This window comes from Musca autumnalis, unplaced genomic scaffold (assembly GCF_047663935.1).
Source record: "Musca autumnalis isolate F117 unplaced genomic scaffold, ASM4766393v1 scaffold_4, whole genome shotgun sequence".
Classification (NCBI taxonomy): domain Eukaryota; kingdom Metazoa; phylum Arthropoda; class Insecta; order Diptera; family Muscidae; genus Musca; species Musca autumnalis.
Window position 1 is genome coordinate 3,373,126 of NW_027411977.1, and position 21,993 is coordinate 3,395,118.

The following is a 21,993-nucleotide window of genomic DNA, read 5'->3' on the forward strand; positions in this document are numbered from 1 at the left end:
AAATTTTGACATCTTATGTTACCAAAAACGGCAGTTGCTGCTACCTTCTTATTGTATCATGGTCGCACTACAGGCTGTATTTTGGCGGACGCACGCGCTATTAATTAGATAAGTCCCTAATGAACGAATTTGATTGATCTAGTTCAGTTGCTCTTTTCAGTGAATCGTTCAACTGAACCAGTCTGTTCGTAACCATGGTACAATTACTTAGGTAGAAACAACGGCGAATTGCTACAACAAAGAAACTTTTTTTGTAATGTAAACTTTCAAAATTATCGCCGAATGGTGAAGTGAACACATGCTATCTCTTACTTACCGAATCATATGGCTGTTTGTTTTGATTTTTCATAGCGAATTCCTAGTTTTTTTGACGTTTTAGATTCGATCAGCTGGGCTGAGGCATCTACCTAAGTAATTGTACCATGGTTCGTAACTATAAAACTGTAGCATGGCCCAATAATAGGTCCTCCAAAAACATCAGATGATTTCGATTTTAGCTGTCAAAATTCATATTTGACATTTGAATTCGCTTTGAGGTATAGAAATGTCAAACTGTACAGAAACAGGTAGATGTATCTCTAAAAAAGAAAATAAATAAACTTAATGTTGTAGATGTAAAATGTCAAAATTTTTTGTGTTTTGTATGAGAATTTCATTTACAATAACTTATTTTAGCAGTTCAATTTCGGTCAGCTTTTATTTTATGTTTCGTCAAACAAATATAACTACGGTAACAACTTTTTCTCGGAAAATGTTTTGTATGTATCTACCTGAATTGACAGAAAAGAAATTCGCCTCAACAATTTTATCGCCTCTGTTTATGAATTTTGACATTTAAAATCTTTGTTTTTCTTTGAATTCGCTTGATGGAGGACCATGAACTGTAGTTAGAAGAAATTTCACGATTTTTAACGTTTACGTACACGATATTAGTTAGGTAATGCTTGGTTTACATTACGAAATCCACTCGATTTCAACTGCCAATTCCTTTGCGTATACGTCAATTGAAAACTCATCTGAAATCCATTGGATTTCGTTTGACGTTTAATCAATGGAATTGACAGTTGAAATCGAGTGGATTTCGTAAATGTAAACCAAGCATAAGTCCCTAATGAATGATTGATTGACCTAGTTCGGTTGGTCCCATGGCACAATAAAGACCTGCGTACATAAGCTGCCTTGCCTGATTGCCTTGCTTTCCTGCTTCATTTTTGACATAATAAAAATAAAAGTATAAAGAAGGCCGAGGACTTTTCGAACTGGGTTGCCCTTTTTCTTTTTTATTCTTTTATCAGAAGTAAGCAAGGTAAGCAGGCAAGGCAGCTTATGTACTCAGCCCTTAAAGTTTTGAATATGTTATGTCAAAACGTTCTTTATGTTGTTGGGGAAATTACAACAAAAATAATTTTTTATAAAGGGATTTGACTTTTCATATTCGTTCAGCTGGTGTGATACCACTACCAGTAGTGCGATTCTCTAAATTATTTTTTGAGTTTCCGACAAATGTCGGTAAAATTAAAGCACAAAATTATGAATGAAAAGTTCAAATAAAAGTTGACAACGCTGTTGCTATCGTTAGAACTTAACGACTACTTTCTTTTGGTCGCTAACTTACCGAAAAATATCGTAAATTACCGAAATATAAAGCATTTTAATTTTACCGATTTTTGTCGGTATCTCAAAAAATGTATTAGAGAGAATCACACTACTGGTAGTTCTGCCATGGTTGCTCCTATCAACGAATCCCAAAAAGCAGTCAGCTGTGCATCATCTTTTCCACCTGTAAAGCCCTTAAGGGGGTCCTTTCTGTTTTCAACCTATAACGACCTTTTAAGGGGCTCCGTTTTCAACCTAAAAACCCCTAAAAAAGATTTTCAGATTTTTCCCGACTATTAAGCAGAATAAGTAGAAGTGTAAAAAAGAAAACAAAAAAACAATACCAATTGCTCCAAATAAGGAATTTAAAATGTTTGACATTCTATAGTGGGTGTGCATATGGTGGAGTTTTAACTATTCACATAGATATTGTTGGAAGAATTGTGAAAGGGGTTGGTTGTTTCTTGCAATAGAAGGTGACTACGTTGATTTGGAAGGTGACTACGTTGATGGGTATTTGATGAGAGCACATTTCCCTTAATTACATCAACAACCGTGTAGGTGGATAAAAAGAAAACGGAGGCATGTATTGCCTACAATGTCTATTGCCTGTTCTTTTACTTCCAAAACCAAACAATGCTCTTATCGAAACACATGTGATGTTTATTGTTCTATATTTGATTGGCTTCTTTCTGGAAAGAAAACCTTGCACTATTTGTAGCCTTGTATTTTTGACTGCTGTGTTCCTGATATGTTACAGTGGTGTCGGCAATTGCATATTCTGGGGAAGCTGTGATGACAATCAGTGTGAAAATGGTTAAAGCTCTGGGGATGTGGCCAAAGTGTTGGTGAAAAACGTAATTGGTGAAGGCGATTGACAAATACTTTGCTTTGTTACCAAAGTTTAACAGACATTAAGAATAAGTATAATAACTCGGTCCACATTCATAAAAATGACCTAGGGTAAGTTTCATCATTCATTGTTTCATTGTATACTATTCCAAATAAAAATGTCAAGATATGGTACAACTACAGATTGTTTGGTTCAAAGCAAGCCATGCATACTATACTCCCTTTTAAATAAGCATTCAATTACAAATTTGAGGTTGATACGTATAAAAGGGACCTACTTAAATTTTCCCCAGCTGTATAGGCTATGCTTAGTTTAAGTGCAGCATCTGAAAAAATTATTGAAAATGACTGGCATTCTGCCGTTTATTTTTGAAATTTTCGTATGGATAGATAAATGTATTTTTTGTACACGCAGACATGTTGATACTTTTGCTACTTATAGCTCTTTTTCCACACATACATTTTTTGTTGGGGAAAGCCATACTTCCAGATTTAATTATGTCGTGGGCATTATTATTTTGGAACATATTGATAGTGCCGAATACAATTCGTCATATTACTTTGTAATGGGAAAAGGGTAAAAAAAAGTTTTTTCTTAGCAAAACGGGTTTCAATTTAAATTTATTTACATTCAATATTCAGTATTGGAAGATTAACATAAAAATAGTGCTAAATCATGATAGAGAAGACAGATTTAAAACTAACAGTGATAAGAATGGCCCCCAGCTATATTAATATTGTAAGATTAAAAATTAATTAAATGATCCCATAGCAACGAGTAAATCTAATGTATACAATTTTCCATTGAAATGTGATTTTAATAACTTCTTATAGGTAAGGTAAGAATAGCAAAACTTTCTTAGTGAACTCGGCAAACAGTTCCAGTAAAGAGTGTTCATAAATAGATGTCCGTATTAATGGAACATCAATTTGTATGTTGCGTGTAGAATTAATAAATGACAACTCTCGAACCAAAGCTTGAGGTTGTTGAGTTCTCATTATCTTGTAAAAATTAAGTACTGTACGCAGATTAATGTAATCCCGAAAATTGCAACCAAGAAAAACTGATGTTAATTGGAAAACATGTACATGATCAACTGAAAAATTTACGCACTAATTTCTCAATTCTATCAATCTTATAAGATCACGTTCCCGAATAGACTTCAACACCATAATTTAATACAGACATTAACAATGAGTTAGCCAAATGAATTCTAACATTTAAGGGTGTAAAAGCTCTGAGCCTATAGAGTCTTCTCAAAGTGGTGCAATGGTATGCACACCCGCCTTGCACGCTGAAGGTCAATTCTCAGGCCAGGCAACATCAACAATTTCAACGTTGGCAAAATACCTCTCAGTAGTGTTGGCTACATTTCCTGAGTATTTCAGCCATGTAAAACTTCTCTACAAGTGGTGTCTTAAGACACGCCGTTCGAACTCCGCAATAAACAGTAGGCCCCATATCATCGAGGTAATATGAATCAGGGTGCACTTATTAATATGAGTCCTTGTCCCGTATGAGATGTTTGTGGAACAATTATAAAATTAAGTTGAGAATCGAGAATTAAACCAAGGCACTTCAAGGAATGATATTTCATATTTAACCTCGAAGTGGGGACAGTAATATAAGGGCTGAAATATAGTTGCAATAATCAGGTATATGATGGAAATCGGTTTCGAGCGCAAAACGAGTCAAAAACGACTGTCGTGAAAGCCCACAGTGTATGGGCCGCATTATGTTAGTAAAGATTAGTTTTCTTTAAAGAACACAAAGAAAATTTAAAAAAGGTTAACCGACACGTTTTTGATGAAAAACGATTTCAGTTTTTAATGCAAAAGCATCCTGATTCCTGTGGTGTCTTTGTTCCAAATGATATTTTAACACCTAATCACTTGACATTTTTGCAAGAACGGAATAATGATTATTGAATATACCGATGCCTCATTTTTAATCAATAACGCGGTTTCTTTTTGTTTCAGATAAGAACTTTTTACCTTCACCAGCCGGTCACCAAACATCTGCAGTTTTTTTTTTCAAGACATACATTTGATTTGAATTCGTATCATTTTTAAATCTATAGCTGCTTTCTTATCTATTGCTCTGTTCCAGAACCTGCAAGAAGCTACTACTTTTTACTACGATAACATTTTTTTCTTTATGTTATCGAAAAAAATAGTAAAAATTAGTAGATTCTTGCAGTACTGGAACAGACCATATATTTTATATAAACAATGCAAATATAAACATAAACTAGTATTAATAACAAAATACAGCCCAAATGGAAATTGCCTGGTTATGAACATGAACATAGATTCTTACGAAAATATTTTTGAAATGAAACAAACGAATAAAAAATAAGAGTGATTGTTTAACTGTAACGAAATTAAAAAAAAAAACTAAAAATAAACCACAACAAAAATTAACGAAATGAGGCCCATATGACTTTATGTTTCTGTGTTAATTTGTAAACGTTCACCATGTGTAAATACATACTAGTTATTATAAATATGTATTTTTTAAATTTATGTGTAGGTAATTTTTCTTTTGTATTATGTAAACAATAGTCAAACAAATTAAAAAAAAAAAAACGAAATAAAGAACATCACAATAAATTTTCAAAATGAGTATTTATTTCGAATGACACAAAGGATCCGTAATTTAATTAATTGGTTGCAAAATGTTTTGTTTATTCTGATACTTAAGGTATCACTTCCACTGAGTTTCTAGCTTTATTTACCAATTTCATCACTTTATTATTCAATTTATCACTTTTTTACGGTTGGCGTTGAGGTATCAAAATTCCAAGTTTACGTGTCGTAACAACTAATTGGTATCAGAATGTAATTGTATTAAGAAGGAAAAATATTTTTTTTAAAGTAACGAAAATTTATAGACTTGTTTGTAGATAATATTTAGACTTTTAATCCAGAAGAAAAACCAACCCAACCGTTTTTTACATTAAAAAAATCGTGTGGCGTAGTGTTATTTTTGTTACCATGTAAAGTTTAAGACAATTTTGTTCTTACACAAAATTAAAAAAATATATATTGTCACCTGAAATGCTTTGGGCATTTCAGGTGACGATATATACATATATTTTTTTATTTGTATAACAATTCGTAATTCGAAGAAAAAATTCCATTGTATGAATCTCTATAGAAGGAATCTAACAGATTTTCAATAGAAAGCTTGTCATCTGATAAAAATACGAAATTTTACGAAACAATAGCTTCGTTCCCGTACTTTTTAATAGGAAAACTCGTAAAAGAGAGAACTGCAACAAATTTTTTCTCACACACAAGTTTTTTGAAATAGTTCGGGAACGGAAAAATTGAAAATACGTCAAAAACACTGGAACAAATGTCAAAGTCGGCGTATCAGCCAATCAGACGCCGGCAACCATGTTACTATTTTTTTACTCGCCCAAATTTGTCGTGTAAAAAGTTTTTAAAGAGAGCGTCATTCAGCGCCATTTTTGTTTAAAGAGAAGTGAACATTTTAGAACTTTTTTGTGTACGGGAACGCTTTTTCGAGTAAAATGTGTAAAAGTCGTAAAAATTGTAAAAACTTTTTAGTTCTGGAACACAGCTAATGCAGTAAAATTTGTATTATATGTAGTTATTTGCCCAATATAATTTAATAATCATTGCCAAAAAATTCGTTTGAAATTGAGTTGTTTTTATTTTTATATGCTGTCGTTAACAAAAACCGTATTGACTCTTTTATCGTATTCCAACGCGATACGTAATACCGATTTGTCGTATCAAAAAACAATGTTATTTTTAACCGGTACTTGTTGTTCAAATTTCCAAATGATTAAGGTGAGGCCGTCTTCTGCGTTAAGTGATGTCTTCGTAATATAATGGCTAAGTTTATGTTTTTTTAAGAACTGATGAACGATTCTGATCCGAATGATTGAACTAGATAGTGAATTATAAACAAGATTACTAAAATAGTTCCGATAAAAGATCTGAACTATATGAACTAGATCTTTCAAATGAACTACAACTCTAAAGTCTACAACTTCATCATCATTACCTCATCTCCTTCTTCATCTTCAATTCATCGAGCAATCGAGCTATATGGCATTTGAGTTATTAATAAAAATAAAGACTAATTTTTCATCCGACGCTTCGTTGGGATTTCCAACATCTTATTACCTCATCATCATTACCTCTTCGTCTTTACTTCATCAGCCTCAACATGATCTTACCTCACCATATGTGGCATCACCACTGCTTTTGAAAACAACGTTATAAGTTAGTGACTCCATAATATACCACCCTACCACCACGCTGAGAAATACGATAATTTCTAGTACAAGAGTAGTACAACAACTTAATCTTACTGGAAGAAGTTTGTGGCTTAAGCCATGTTTCGGTAGCATCAACAACTTTTGGAAAATTATCTACCAATGTTCCTTATTTCAGTCAACTTAACAGATACACTGGTAAGATTGATGCAATTGCATTTTTAAGGAGATCTATTTTGACGTGGACCAGTGACTTTGTATGGAATCAGCATTTTCCTTACTTTACCACTTTTTGACTTGATTAATGTTAAAAACTTTGATAAATAATTTACAAACATAATCTCCCCCCACATATTCCAATGATACATAAATAAGGCTGACTTCCGAAACGTCAGTTGCTTTGTAGTCGTGCATGAATCTAGGGGTTATTAGATCGAGTTCCCCACTACTGAAATTTTATTAAATTACTCTAGTATTGAACTCGATCTAAGAACCCCTAGTTCTATTTCATATTCTTAATAAACAAAATTAAATACACCAAAAGTACATTCCATAATGCAAATAACGTCGAGTTCTATAAAAATTAAAAAGGATAGGAAAAAAAGTGTACATACACCCCAAGGAAATATTGATATTACCGTAAAATTTATGGAATAAGCAACGAACATTTTATTGTTTGTTTTAGCCAATGTATCTATCTGGTTGTCCATTATACCTTTGTTATAATAGTTGGACATACTCCAAAAGATGTAAAATCAAAGGATCTTAACACTGTGCAACATTTTTAAGGTAATCTTGTGCAAACAATTTGAGCTGAGAATTTTGTGAATGTACAGACCCAAACGACAAAAACCTAGTTTGTTACTAAAAAGTGGTTTTCACCGGGCTGATTGGGTCAAAGTGGTGATGAAATAAATAAAATTAATTTATTTCATGTTCAACTCAACGTTTCGTTGGCGACTTTCCAACTTCTTCAGGAGTTTTTATTTGAAAATTCTGACGACAAAAATACAATAAGTCTGTCTGGTTACTTTCCCAGCAAGAATTGTCCAGCAAGAACTTTCTCGGAGAGTAAGGAGTTTTTATTCTCTTTTGCTAGAAAATTGTAAAAAGTAAACAGACAACTTCCCAGCAGAAACCAGCAAGCAATCAGCTGACTTGCCAAAATAGAACAATTTGTCCGCCAATAAAGGAACCAAAGGAAGCAAAAATGTTGTATTTTATTAAAAATAAAAAAGAAAATGACCCAAAAAAGGATTTTTCCACTTTGCAACTTTGTTCTCCAAAAAAAGCAATACAATTAGGCTTGCTATTTCCACAATAAAAATGTTTTTAATTTTCACAAACATAAATCAACGAAAAATTTAAAACAGATGATTGATTGTTTTCAGGAAGAAGAAGAGTGCAAGTGCTTGCTATTGGTCTGTTCCTTTACTTTTGAAAATGGTAAAACCGGCAAAAATAGTAAAAGTTGTAAACTGCTCTCATATGAATTGTATGGTGTCAGACGTAAAGGAACGCTTTTCGAGTAAAAAGTTGTAAAACTTGAAGATTCTTGAACGTAAAGGAACAGAGCTTATGTAGAAGAAATTTGTCCAGCAAGAATTTGCAAGCTCTCAGTGAAAGAACTGTCAAAATGTCTCTCTCGAATCGCTCTCTTTTGCTGACTTTTTGCGTTAACAGACGACTTCCAGCAACAATTGGTGCAAGTTGGTAAAAATTTTGGGGTAACAGACAGACTTAATATTTGTGTTATACAGCTTTTTGATTCTTCGTTTATGTTTACTTACAATTAGTTTTCTATCGCATTTCCAATAAGTATTATTCTTAATCATAGCGATTATGAATCTTCACGTAGGGAGCTACTCACAAGTGAGTTGCAGTTCACTTTCACCTGCTCGAGCTATTACGATTGGGCAGGGAGGAGCACAAAAAGTGAACAAGGGTTGACAAGTCGGAAAATGGAAAATAATGGCGCGACTTGTGAACCCTTGAAATAATAATTTGTGTTACCATACCGTCATTTTTTGCACAAATAACTTTGGGATTATTAAATTCTTATTTTTTGCATAAAAAGTAAATAAATTTTCAACTTAATAAACATTTCTAGCAAGAAAAATGTCGGTTATTAAAAATCCACTGTAAAAGAACATGAATATTGGTAAAAGAAAATACAACATTGAAACAACATGGCAACATCTGTAACCCTGCGTTTACAAATGACAGGACAGTTGACTTCATGTATTGATTGTCAAAATCCCACAACTTGCCTGTGTGACGTAGGCGTCCAGACAACTGCGAAAACAGTTGTAAAATTATGAATGAAAATCACCGATTTCTTTTTGTTTTCCGTTCACATATTTTGTTTTTGTTCATATTATTTTATTTTCAACACATTTCAATTATCGTTTCATTTCTTTTTTACAAAAACGTCAAAAATTTGTTAAGCCTACTGTCTCTGAAAAAATGATGGACAGCTGGGAGACAAACGACAAATGTATGTATGTGTTAGTAAATCAGAGTTGTATTTGAAGACAAACTGTGTGTAAACGCCTAGTAACAGCTGTTCTTTTGCTTTGACAGATATTTGAAAATTGTTTATTTACACTGAAGAATTCGTGAAATTTATTGGAAAATCTTAAAAAAGTGAACAAATGTCGTTTAAAAACGTCATTAAATGGCTACAATAAGTAAATGTTTAATGTTGCATTTTGGGTGATAACAGAAATGGCAAGTTCTGAGGAATACCAAGGAAATGGAGTGGAAGCTGTACCAGCGATGTTAGGACATCACAGGAGATCAATGATTGGTTCAAATGAGGTTCAGCATTTAGCCAATTCCAAGAATTGTAAATACAATTCGTGAAACATCCGATATTTTCTCCAGTATAAGAACCAATTCTATGAATGCTAAGTATAATTCCTAATGCTTTCTTCAACACTTAAACCAATTTAATGAATTTTAAATACAATTTCAATAAATTTCAATTGTAATTCCAATTTTTTTTTGTTCATGGCATATAACAACCGGTACTTAAAATACTATTCTAGGAAATTGCTTGGTGTAGATACCATTCCACTGGGTTATCGACGATGACGTGATTAAGATCTCAAAATGGTTTGGATCTTTTTGGGGCAACGGTCTGGACTTATATTCCATCAAAATATTTGATTATATTCAAGCTTGAGGGCAAGTGATTGGACATGTCATCTTTTTAGCACCAGCACCCATTTTTTCCAAGACTGCGACCCCAAAAGTTCCAAATCGTGTACATTACTCTCTCTAGGAACAACAATCGCAGACATGGGTTGCTCCAGATTGGGTCCTTGTATATTTGTGAACCGCTTTATACAGTATGCACCTTTTTGATCTGTCCATACCTGAAAACGGGGAACGCTTTAGTTACAGTACTTGCTTGGGCGTTACCGTGAGAGCCATCCCAATCACCATCTAGTAGGTTGGCCCGACACACTAGGTCCATCAAGAATGATCTTCACTTTCTAGAGAGGAAAGCCCGACGATACAGGAGAGAACCCCTTGCTCAACAAGCATTTCAAGTAGGTTTGTATAGCTTTCACATAGTCGCAGTTTCTAATGTAAACAAATATAGTGTGAATAAAGTCCACCACAAACCAGAGTAGTTTTTGCTCAACTATACTCGGGATATTGCAGTCGTCTAAATTCTTATAGGGCAAATGTTGATAACACCATGCATAGCACTCTTCGTCTTTTAAAGGTGCGATGCCAAACCTAGTCATTTAACTTCAGTGGATAGTTACATCCCATTCTTGGAACTGAAGTTAGACCCAATTTTGTACCAAATTCTGAAAGAATTCAGAGATTCAGACCGAATTCGTAAAGAACTCTGAAAAAATGTTAGCGGTAAATGTCCTAATATTTGTTTTTGTCGAAAACATATTGCGATTCAAAATATAAAGAAACTCTTATCACAATAAGGTAGAATCTATTCCATTTCCAATATTTCAACCATCTTTGATGGTCATCCTCAGGGATTGGCTTTCAAAAACAAGAACATTTGTTTTATGCAACTATAAACAACATGGTAGAAATTTATAATAACAATGATATTTCTTTCTTTCTATAAGAATAAAAACAAAAAAAATTTAATTCTTAAGTTGACCTCAAGCCAAAATTAAAACCAAAGAAAAAAGCGTCCAAAGGTCAACAATAACCTCAAAACATAAAAAATTTCTAATTATTTTTTGTTGCTTTCAACCTAAAATACAATTAATTATCATTACAGATACAAAATATTCGTATTTTTTAAAATAAATGACCACACTTAAATTTTTTTGTTCAACTCACTTTGATTTCGGTAGTGAGAAATTTCAGCACAAATTTGCCTCTTTTTCTCACTTTTTTTACATTTGTAATAGCTAATTTTTTCACGAACGTGAGTTTTGCTTACCCTCTTGTTGTTTATAATAAGGGAAGAGTGAGAACATAACAGCACTCACGGCGATATGATGTTTATAATAGGGGAGGAGGCGAGAAAGAGAAAACTCACGGTGAGATGCCGTTCATAATTGGGCTGAATATGTAAAAAACGGGACTTCACAACACAGATTTGTATAATTTAGAAAAATAATTACTAGTAATGTATAAAAAAATATTGCAGCAAATCCTTAACCTAAATCACAGAACTGTATAAACTTAAATGATTGCAACTGAATATTGCAATTTGGTATTGTCTTTATCCTCTTTGGTGTTATTCGCAAACTTTCGAGAGTATATCTTTTATTTTCTCTTTTTTCTCTGCCAAGTATTTTCACATTAGAGAAATTAGCATTATGTCCACACTCTTTTACATGTTGAGATAGTGCTGTGCTTTCTTGTTTTTGTTGTGTCAGATCCACCAGGATTTTATGGCCCCATCTAAACATGGTTAAATATTGACCTTTTGAAGCAATTCTGGGCTATATCTCTGAAACCTATGTGAATCTTCTCTGAAGCAAATTTGTAGATAAGGGCAAGAATAAAATATTTGGAGAAATAACGAACTGAAAAAAACTACATTTATTACCTCAAATTTTATAAAATATTGAAAATTTCCATAATTTGTATACATTTTTCACCATATCTCCAAAACCGTTAATTTTTTCTTAATGTTTTCATTTGGAAAAATATTTGCTAGAATGTAATACACAACTCTTCAGAACATGCTATTGTTGTAGAACGCCTCTATCACGTTGTTTTCAGTATATTTTTCAACGACGATTTAATAAATATGTCAATAATGTGGTGAAATCCCAAATGCGAGAATAAACTGTTGGTGTGAACTGTGTTTGATATGATGCAAAATACCGCGAAAACAACATGAAGTAAACATTTTAGAGTTTCAGATTGTTCTGAAGAATTGCTGAGAACTTTATTTGGAAGATTTTTGCAAAAGGTAACTTGGTTCAACTCCCAATAGGTGGAGTTTTTCTTATGTGGTCTGTTCAAAAGATATGTTCTACTAGTTTAGGGCTACAATACTGCCAAAGACAGCAAGGCCAAATTCCTAATCTTTTTTGAGATAAAAGCCCGAAAAATGTAAAAAAAAAACTGTAGTTTTAGCCCGGTTTAGATGTGGCCATAAAATCCGAACTGTATCTGACAGGACAAAAGCCCTACTAGGGTTTTTGCAGACCTAATATGTACTTTCGAAAAATGCTTACTAGAAGTTGTTTGCATTTTCAGTGTTGCATAGTGTAATACAAAGCAAACAACAGTCCTTGCTGTGGCTCAGAATAGGTCCAATTGGAAAAAGTTTACCAAATCCCTAGGCACTGCAAAGAATAAGAATAGAAATAAAACTTCCATATCTTGATTTTTGGGTTTTCTTATTTACAAATACAAAGATTTTTATTTATAATTTTCTTACAAAACGCTGTTTTGTTTTCACATTTTTCAAAATATGTATAAATTTTTTGTTTAAAAAATTCTAAAAATTAACAATTATTACAGATTTGAAAGAAAGAGAACAAAAACTATATAAAAGAAAAAATATATAATAACAGACATACATACATATTTAATACAAGTAGAAAGATGTCTTGACATCAGAGTAGGGAACAAAAACATAAATAATAAAAATTTTACATTTGTAATAGGGTTTTTATATAGTGGGTAATATTTATTTATTTGTTGGAATGGACCAATTATTATTATTATTTATAATATTCTTTATACATTTAGCCGAAAAAATATTTAATTTTACAAATGTTGAAAAAAAAAAATAATAAAAAAGCAGCTGCCGTTGTGTCCGCGTTTGTGCATCTTCGAGGTGGAATTTTTGTGGACTCAGTTTTTGTGTAAAATTTAGCAGCGAAACATCACAGATGATTTATTACAATCGGATACTTAGACGGAACGTGGATGGACAACTGTAGAGAGAAAAACAAGAAACGATAGTTTCTAAAAAATAAATTAAAATGTTTAATAATATTACAAATTACATTTTATGAAAATGGTTTAGACATACATATCAGCCCAATTGTAAGTGTCCACTTGTAAGAAATTTCTCACCCATGAAAAACCGGTGATTAAGTGTTATTTCCGTAATTAAAATATTAAATAATATGCATAATATGAAAGAATACATATGTACATAAATAAATACATGAATTATTGTTCGATAGTATACTTTCAGAAATGCAAAGTTTTAATTCTTATTTTGGTTTCTATCTGTTCATTTATAATATGGTGAGAAATTCCCCACGAGTGAGCATTTATAATGGGTCTGTATATTTAAGAAAGGGAAATAAAGGAAAAATTTATACATTACATAATATAAGTATGTATTCTCAATCAATGTTACTGTTATTTTTACACATAGCTTATTTACATAAAAACAAACAATGGATTTTGTAGAAAATGCGTTTGAAGTTTTTAAAAGTTTCTTACATCTCGAGATAAAGAAATTGTGAATCCTTATTCCATTAATTTATTAATCATTTCCTTTGACAAAATATGAAGAGGGATGTGAAAAAAAGGATGTCAAAATGTTTAATTTCATGAGGTCTTCGCGAAATCATCAAATTCGTATCCCAATGCTATCATCTTCTCTAGAACGATCTTTTCATGTACGTGTTGCTCGGGTTTATAATTCATTGCCGCAGCCCTTAAAAACTTTTAATCTTTCATCTATTTTATTTCGGGAAAAGACGCTAGAGTATTTTATTTCAGAGTATTTCTTAGTTTTGCCCAATTATATATATTTTTTTGCCCCATTATATATATTGTTATTGCCCTTTTATTGCTCATATTTGCATTGCAATGATAAACTTATACATTCATATATCAAAACGTATTTTTTATTGGAGTAGTTCAAATTCCATTAACTGTTTTCCTTTTTTATATTGAATATTGTTCTGGAGTAGTCACAACTCAATCAAAAGTTTTTTTTTTTTTTTAATATGATTTTTTTTATATAACTTATATATTTTACTATTTTAATACAATCAATTCTTAAACCTTGTATGTTTTGTTTGGAGTAGTTGAACATCCCTCCCACTCCTTGCTGGAGTAGTTTCAATTCATGCATTTAAATCAAAAGTATTCTGTAAGGAGATGCAAATTTATATGTTTTTTTTACCCTTTATTATGATGAGTATTCTGTTTTGATTGGAGTAGTTTAACAGCCTTTCCTAAATAATTTTAAGCTACTATATTAAGTTATGCAATTTGTTATTTTAAGCTCAAATGTAGTATACAGTCCTAAGGATGAAAGACTGGGCATTATAAAATGGAAATAGATTAAAAAAAAATTAAAAAAAAAGAAATTAATCTTAATTTTCAAGCCCAATTTCATAAATTTCCAATTCGTCCCTACAGCCTCTTTCACTATTTTGATAAGAAAATACACAAACTTTACTTCTCGCAAACACAAAGAAGTTTTGTAATTTTTCTATTGCATTCATATTCGAATCGACATATAGGAACAGACCGTTGGAATAAATACACCATTGTAATACTTACAGTGTGGTCTTTCCGATTCATCGGCTGCCGACGATGAAGACGATTGATCATCCTGACCGGACATATCGTTTTGAGCATCCATCATTGGCACGGGAATACTAACGGGTTGAGCTAAGCTACGTCCCCAACCGGGATGACCGATTGGCATGCGACGATCAGGCATAGGTGGTGTCATAGTATCACGTGGCTGCTCGGGCAAAGGCTGTAAAATGAGTCTTTGGATAGGCATAGCTTGCATACGAGGTTGACGCTGTTGTTGTTCCGAATCTTGTTCGGATTGTTGGCTTTCTTGTTGTTGTGATTTTTCATGTTCGCTGTTGCTATTGGCCGACATAGGCATTTGAGGTTCATCATCATCTTCAGAGCTGTTGCTATTGTCTTCCTCTTCGGAATCTCCGGCCAAACGACGGAATTCTTCGTTAATGCGGTCTTCGGTCATACGTTGGATATTGGCCAAATCTTCAGCAGTAATACCAGCACGTTCCAAGGCCAAATCTAAAGGCATACGTTGGATCTAAGTAGAACAAAATATACAATTTTAGGATTACTGTTGCTTTTTTGGAACTTTTTTTGAATCAATTACTTGGAAGAATGGCATTTCGGGGCGTTGAGCTTGTGGCTGTTGTTGCATTGGCTGAGGTTGCATTTGTTGTGGTTGAGGTTGCTGTTGTTGAGGTTGTTGTGGCATAGGAGCTTGGTGTGGTAATTGTTGGTGTTGGATTTGTTGAGGCACATCATCAGCAACATGAATCAATTCTCTCAAGGGAATTTGATGAACTTGAATGCGCAAAATACGTTGGGGTTCTGGGTGGGGAGCTTGCATCACCTGTGGTGGCATAGGTGGGCGCATAGGCAATTGTTGGAATGGTGGTGGTGGTGGGGGCATTTGACGCAAGAAACCAGGCAATTGTTCGGGTTGATGACGTGGCATCATGGGTTCCATACGTTGTGGCATATGAGTTAAGGGGAAGCGATTGGGAATGGGTCCAAATGGAATTGGAACACGTTGGTAGGGGAAGAACATAGGGCGAATTGATTCAACTTCTTCTTCGGTGTTGTCATCGTCATCTTCACTGCGAGAGCTCTTTGAGGAATCTTGATCTTTGTTTTCGTTGCCACCTTCACAGAAAATTGAAATGCGTTCGCCGGTAATGCGAGCCTTTTTAGGTTCAGTGGTCAAATTCATGCCGAATGGGAGTGCAACTGTTTTGGCGGGTGTATCAACAAGTTCTTCGGCATGCTTACGTTCAACAACACAATTCATGCGGGATCTATAGGAAAATACGTACGTTTGAAATGAAAATGATTAGCTAAAAAAATTACTTCGATTGTTACGTACTTCTTGTTGTTTTGCAATAAAGCAGCAGCTAAATCACTCAAGTCCAATTCCAAAGGAATTTTACCAGGGTATTTTTGCTCAAGTTCAGCCTCTTCACTGTCGCTGTTGACTTTGTTCATATTGAATTCTTCTTCAGATGGGGCGGGGGCGGAGGGTTTCTCAGGTTTGCTTTCAACCTGCTTACCGGTTTCAATCTTATTGAGGCTTTGCAAATCATCATCATTGTCATTTTCACGACCCAATAAAGCTTCAGCACGTGGAAGTTCCTAAAATGGATAACAACAAATGAGGGAGTTATTATTTAATATACATAGGTACATATATTTTATTAATAAAATATATAATTGTTATCATCTTTTTTGACTTGATTTTGGCGTTCGGTACAGTTTAAGGCAATAGTGTAAAGAGTTAAAACTATTAGTAATTCTTCCATGACAATAGCTGTGTCTTTTTACCTGATAATTAGTATAGTAATAATTATTACTGTTGTAGATTTTGACAGTAGCTGTGTCTTTTTACGTGATAATTAGTAATAATTATTACGAATGTTGCAGATTTTGACAGTTGTATAAAAAGACACCCCTAGTTTTATAAAGGAAAAGTTGCCGAAAAAAATGTTTCAGCAACATTTAGAAAGTAAAAAGACATCCCTATTGTAAATCTGTGAAACATGTATACAAAACCGTGAAATCGTATTCAATCCCGAAATGAAATTGTAGTAACAAGGAAATAAAAAGCTCATTACATTGATATTGATCTTTTCATTCGTACAAGATATCTAAATTGGACGCATGAAAAGTCATATTGAAATCTAACACAGCAGTTATTGGAATACAAGAAAGGCACCGCAAACTATGCGGAAATAATTTATTAAAATCATCAGCCGAGCATATAATGGTGTGGGTGGTGGAGGAGAGCTTTTTCAACATCAACTTTTATCTACCTTATGTCAGTTTTATGTTAAAGCTACGCTTAAATAAGTTGGTTAATGTTAATTCTCCGACAAAAAGAAAAAAAACATTGTATTAGCAACGAGGCAGCAAACACTCGGGTGAACGTCATGAACCACAAAGTTATTATGTAAGTAAAATAGGTAGATTGTTGTTGTTACGACTACGTAACCACAGCTAATCACAAATGCAGTGCTGCTCTAAGTGAAGGTATGTGGCGGGGAATGCATTTACTTTTTTCATCATTATAGGGTTAGTTCCCATAGCTGAGCAAAAATATAAACATCATCTTTGTAGCCAATTGCAGATGACCGAACGAACGAACACCGGTCGTTCATATTTCATTTCTGTTTCATTAGTAACAATTTTAGCCATGTTTGGTTAGAAGAAAAACAAGTTTTTCTTGGTTAACAACAAAAGCAAAAAAGATGGCTACATGTTTTCGCAACTTGCGAATTAAAATTTGAAACACAGTGTGCAACGGCTGCTGGTTTTACAGTCAAAATGAAATAGTTTATTAGTTGATTTATTACAATAATTTAAACAAAATTTTTACAAATATTACAGTTATAATAAATTCAAATGAACTTCAATATCAGAATAAGAAAATTTTGATATGTATTTTGTTTTGTCATTAAAATTTTTGTGAATTCCCTTAAGCGAATCGCAGTTAAGCAGTGTCTTCTGTAATACCAAAGTCTAAGTGGAGATATCATTGTCGTTTTGTCTTTGGTATTCGCACTCCTCATCACATTCACTTTTTGTTTGTTTATTTGGGTTTAGTTACAAAAGTTTATTGACTTTAAAGTGCCTGATTTGTTAGTGTTATTTAACCCGAATAAAAATATTTACCGAATAGATAAATAAATATGGTTGTTTGTTTATTTAATGGCCATTTTGCAAACTTGATACTACTATTCCATTGTAAATCTTTTTTGGTCACATTCATACAAAATTGGGATTTGAAATATTATTTTAATAATAAATTTGTGCCATTTTTTCTCATTGGATTAGGAAACATTTTTATGGAGCTTTCAAACCAAAAGGTTGTTTATAGGCATTTATTATGAAATAATATTTCAGTTTTTTTATTATGGCTATTTCATTATCTGTCGAGGATGACGCACAAACAAGATTGCGGTTTTTTTTTTTGCAAAATTGTGTCTCTTCTTAACCACCCATTTACGCCAGATGATGAAAGGTGTGAAAATCAAATGGAAGTTGTGAAACTTTCTTTATTGTGTCTAGAAATCTCATTAATTAATTAGAAAAATAAATTTTAACGTAATTTACACTGGTACCTAAAAATCGCATCATTTGACAGACATTTAATGGAATTAAAACGTCTTTTACACTATACACTTATACGATGATAAAGAACATTATCTCGATTTATTTGACATATTTACATATATGTATAAATTCAGCATAGTCTAAATGTACGGCAACAAACAATGACATGTTTTACTAACAGTCATTTGATGCAAATTATAATTGTACAAGTTTCCGAGTAGTTGTGTATGTAATTTTAGGGTAAGTCTTAATCTGAGGCAGTATGTATTTACCTAGAGAATATTTTACCTGTGATATTATAAAAATATTTTACACATGTTACTACATTTTTTGGTCTAATTACATGCCGATTACGATTTCACAGTTTATGCTCTGTTGTTTTTCTATCCAATAGTAACACAACAATGTTGTTAGTACTGATGTTAATCAGTGGAAAATAAAAAAACATGGGATTGTAACAATAATAGGTACATAAGTACATACATATTATTACTTGTTGCCGTTTTGAATTTAATATTCCTACCAATAATTTTAAAGCGACCAAACCAAAGAGTCGCTACGTAACACAAGTGGACAAGCTCCAAATCCTGGGGATAAATAGGCTGCTGATTTTCAGGGGTTAGAAATATTTTTTACTAAAACTTTTCAATGCATTATTTGACGAAATCATATATCAGTACCATATAACAGTATCGCCAGATCTTAGAATCTTGATCAGGGATTCGTCTAACAATACATTATTCGTGTTATCGATTCAAATAACTGACATAGTGTTTAGGATATATTTTCCAAAAATGTTGTGAAAATACTAGACCAGTTCTTTATTTATGGGTTCTTAATCGGATATATAATTTCTGATGCTTTTCTGTTGGGCTGTAACATAGAAATTGCGTAGGATACGATATTACCCTAACTTCGTAGTCCTTTAATCATTTTCCAACTCAAAATGCCTCTTATTCTTACACACTATTCTCGGTCGCATTATCCTGAAACTTTATAAAAATTACGCTTGGTCTTCTGTTCTAAATTCTAATCACTATTATCAGGCATGTCACAGATTCCGATCGGAATGGTTTCAATTCCGTAATTTCATTTCGATCGTTTTTGTTTTAGCTTCTTCAGATTCCGATCGATTTGATGAATTTCGAAAATCGTATTATTAAGTATAAATATGGCAACATTAGAGGAATTAAAAGAAACCAAACAAAAAAATATGATTAGAAAACAGTGTGGAAGTGGGAATTGTGAAAATATTCTGTTGAAAGAAAGTTTGATTGTGCGAAATTAAAGTTAATTTTTATTGGAATTTCAATTTTTCTACTGTTACTGTAATCGAGACACAAAGTAATAACCATAACAATGAATAATACCTTGTTTGAGTTCTTTCTTCTTTTGCTTCTTCTCTCTTTTACATTCGCAATGCCATATTGTTTAGTTCTTACAAATTTACAACGAAAAAATTATGTGGCAATACGTTGTTAATAATTGGTTTCGTTGATTGAGAAATAATGGAAATGTGCGAATTTTTTAAATAAAATGATAAACAAATATAAAATTAAATGTGATTTTGTTAATAAAACAATATTTTTATTATTTTTAAGAGTTTTTGGAGTGTTTTAAAGAGACAAGTTTCCAAAAAAATACAATTCCACTTGAGAAACCAAAAGTGGTTTCATTCCGAACAAATTTTTCGTTTTTCGGTTTCTGAAGAAGCTAAATACGGAATCAATTCCACTTTCGATCGGAATTGGTTTCTGTGACATGCCTGTATATATGAATTTTACAACAAAAGTGTGATCCACAGATGTTTTATATTGAACTTGTACATCCATATCAAAATGGATGTGAGTAATCAGAGTTGTATCCTAAATCCCTCAAGCCTGACTTGTTTCAAAAGTGAAATATAAGTAATAACCAAAGTTTAAAGGTCTTCCGCGGTTGATTTGAGAACCTACTCTGATCTATAACACTCACCATTCCCTTACATTTCCAAATAAAAATGCCTTACTTCTAAGGTGGCGTGGTTTCTTTGGCACATCTCATGCTTGGTCAATTTTTTTTGTTATAAAATTAATTTTTGAAAACATTTTATCAATATAAGTTTGTAAATAAAAAAGTTTTAATGGTGAACGCTTCAAAAATGCAACTTAACTATGGAAACTAAGATCGGTGCTATTATTTTTATATTAGTGCTAATATACAGGATATATTATTTTCCTCAAAGAGCATACCCCCACCACGAAGTTGCAACGAGGTATCAATAAAATAATTTTATAAAAATAAGGGAAATATAAAAATGTTATTGAAAATATGCATGACGGTGCTATTAATTTTACCGGCACTGTATTTATGGATGTCACAGTGGTGCCATGGTGTGCACGCCCGCCTTGCACGCTGAAGGTCGTGGGTTCGATTCCCCGGCCAGGCAACATCAAACATTTTTCAGCGGTGGCAAAATACCCATCAGTGATGTTGGTGACATTTCCTGAGTATTTCTGCCATCTAAAACTTCTCTACAAAGTGGTGTCTTAAGACACGCCATTCGGACTCGGCGATAAACAGTAGGTCCCATATCATTGAACTAATATGAATCGGGGTGCACTCATTGATATGAGAGAATTCTCCCTTTTCCCTTTAGGGATGTTTGTGGAACAATTATTATGTATTTATAGAATGACCTCGAACTTTGCTTAATCCTCGCATGTGATGTGCCTGACAGGGTGCATATCCATCAGTGAAAGATTATGGTGTATTGAAGTACATTCTTCGATCATTAAAAACAAAAAGAAGAACTAATGCAAAAAATTAATTTTTTAAAATCAGAAAATGGCAACACTACTCTGCACACATAGTGTTTGGTTGAAATTTGAAAGCAAAAAATATATATCACGATTAATTATTGTTTTGGGTGGTTGTTGTTGTTTTATTATAGGGGCATAAATAAATAAAGTTTTTTTTGTTGTTGGCTACTCTCTGGCATTTGCAAGGCATGAGAAAAATTAAAACATAAATTTACTAAGCCATAGTTGGTTGGTGTATTTCTAACACCAATATAATGTATTAAAAACCACCAACAACAACAAAATGTGGTAAGCATTTGGTCCAAAAGTAGGTTATGGTCAGACCCAAAGGGAAAATAAATTTATCAAAATGAAATATACAAAAATTTAAATATTTCGGAATTTGTTTATATTTATAATGTGTTCGTCTGTGATTCATATGATAAAGTTGTCTAGACCACATTTGTGTTCCCAATTTAATTTACCCTAAAACGCATTTTACACTTGCACTTAAAACAGACAATTTAATTGATGAATGTTTTATAAAACATGTTAATTATGAATGTTAATTCTGGACAAATTATTTGCTAAATTGAATTAATTACAACATTGGGTATTTGGCAATATTTCCACAAAACATTAATTATATAGTCACAATAAATGTAAAAGTAAAATTAAAACATTAGTCGTCAATCTTCCCGGTCGTCAAAACTGGCTTCTTGAATAAATTTAAAAGAAGGCAAAACTCAAAATACGCTGACTAAAACTTGTGTGATCTAACTGGTCACGGTACTTTGTCGTTACTAATTACTATTACCCGTTTTTTGTGGTTTGCTAACACACAACAAAGAAGTAAGTAAACAACATCCAGTAAATAAAAATGGAACATATTAGCACGCTGTTAATAATAGAAATGAAAAAAAAAAATCACACAAAAAAGAAATTAG

General features: G+C 32.7%; 2 protein-coding genes across 9 annotated transcripts in view; one reads left to right on the plus strand and one right to left on the minus strand.

The window, feature by feature from the left end:
* Positions 1-1,836: 1,836 nt before the first annotated feature.
* On the plus strand, positions 1,837-5,061 carry bc10 (BLCAP apoptosis inducing factor bc10). Its single transcript, XM_073981514.1, has 2 exons — positions 1,837-2,559; positions 4,429-5,061. The coding sequence occupies exon 1, from the start codon at positions 2,181-2,183 to the stop codon at positions 2,415-2,417; it is 237 nt and encodes a 78-aa protein (XP_073837615.1). The 5' UTR covers positions 1,837-2,180; the 3' UTR covers positions 2,418-2,559; positions 4,429-5,061.
* Positions 5,062-12,534: 7,473 nt separating this feature from the next.
* The window catches only part of Msr-110, a 38,889-nt gene continuing 29,430 nt past the window's right edge, over positions 12,535-21,993 (minus strand). For 4 of the 8 annotated variants that reach the window (XM_073987229.1, XM_073987228.1, XM_073987224.1 and 1 more), the window contains 4 exons: positions 16,024-16,289; positions 15,268-15,955; positions 14,685-15,198; positions 12,535-13,090 (listed from right to left, as the gene is read on the minus strand). In XM_073987229.1, coding sequence (XP_073843330.1) covers positions 13,068-13,090; positions 14,685-15,198; positions 15,268-15,955; positions 16,024-16,289 — 1,491 coding nt within the window. In that variant the 3' untranslated portion in view covers positions 12,535-13,067. Of the gene's footprint in view, positions 13,122-14,684; positions 15,199-15,267; positions 15,956-16,023; positions 16,290-21,993 lie in introns of all 8 variants that reach the window. The other 4 variants (XM_073987232.1, XM_073987230.1, XM_073987226.1 and 1 more) reach the window with 1 other exon arrangement.

Bases quoted from the DNA above. Each gene is read 5' to 3' on its own strand.
- bc10 (XM_073981514.1), top strand. From the start codon at position 2,181: ATGTATTGCCTACAATGTCTATTGCCTGTTCTTTTACTTCCAAAACCA.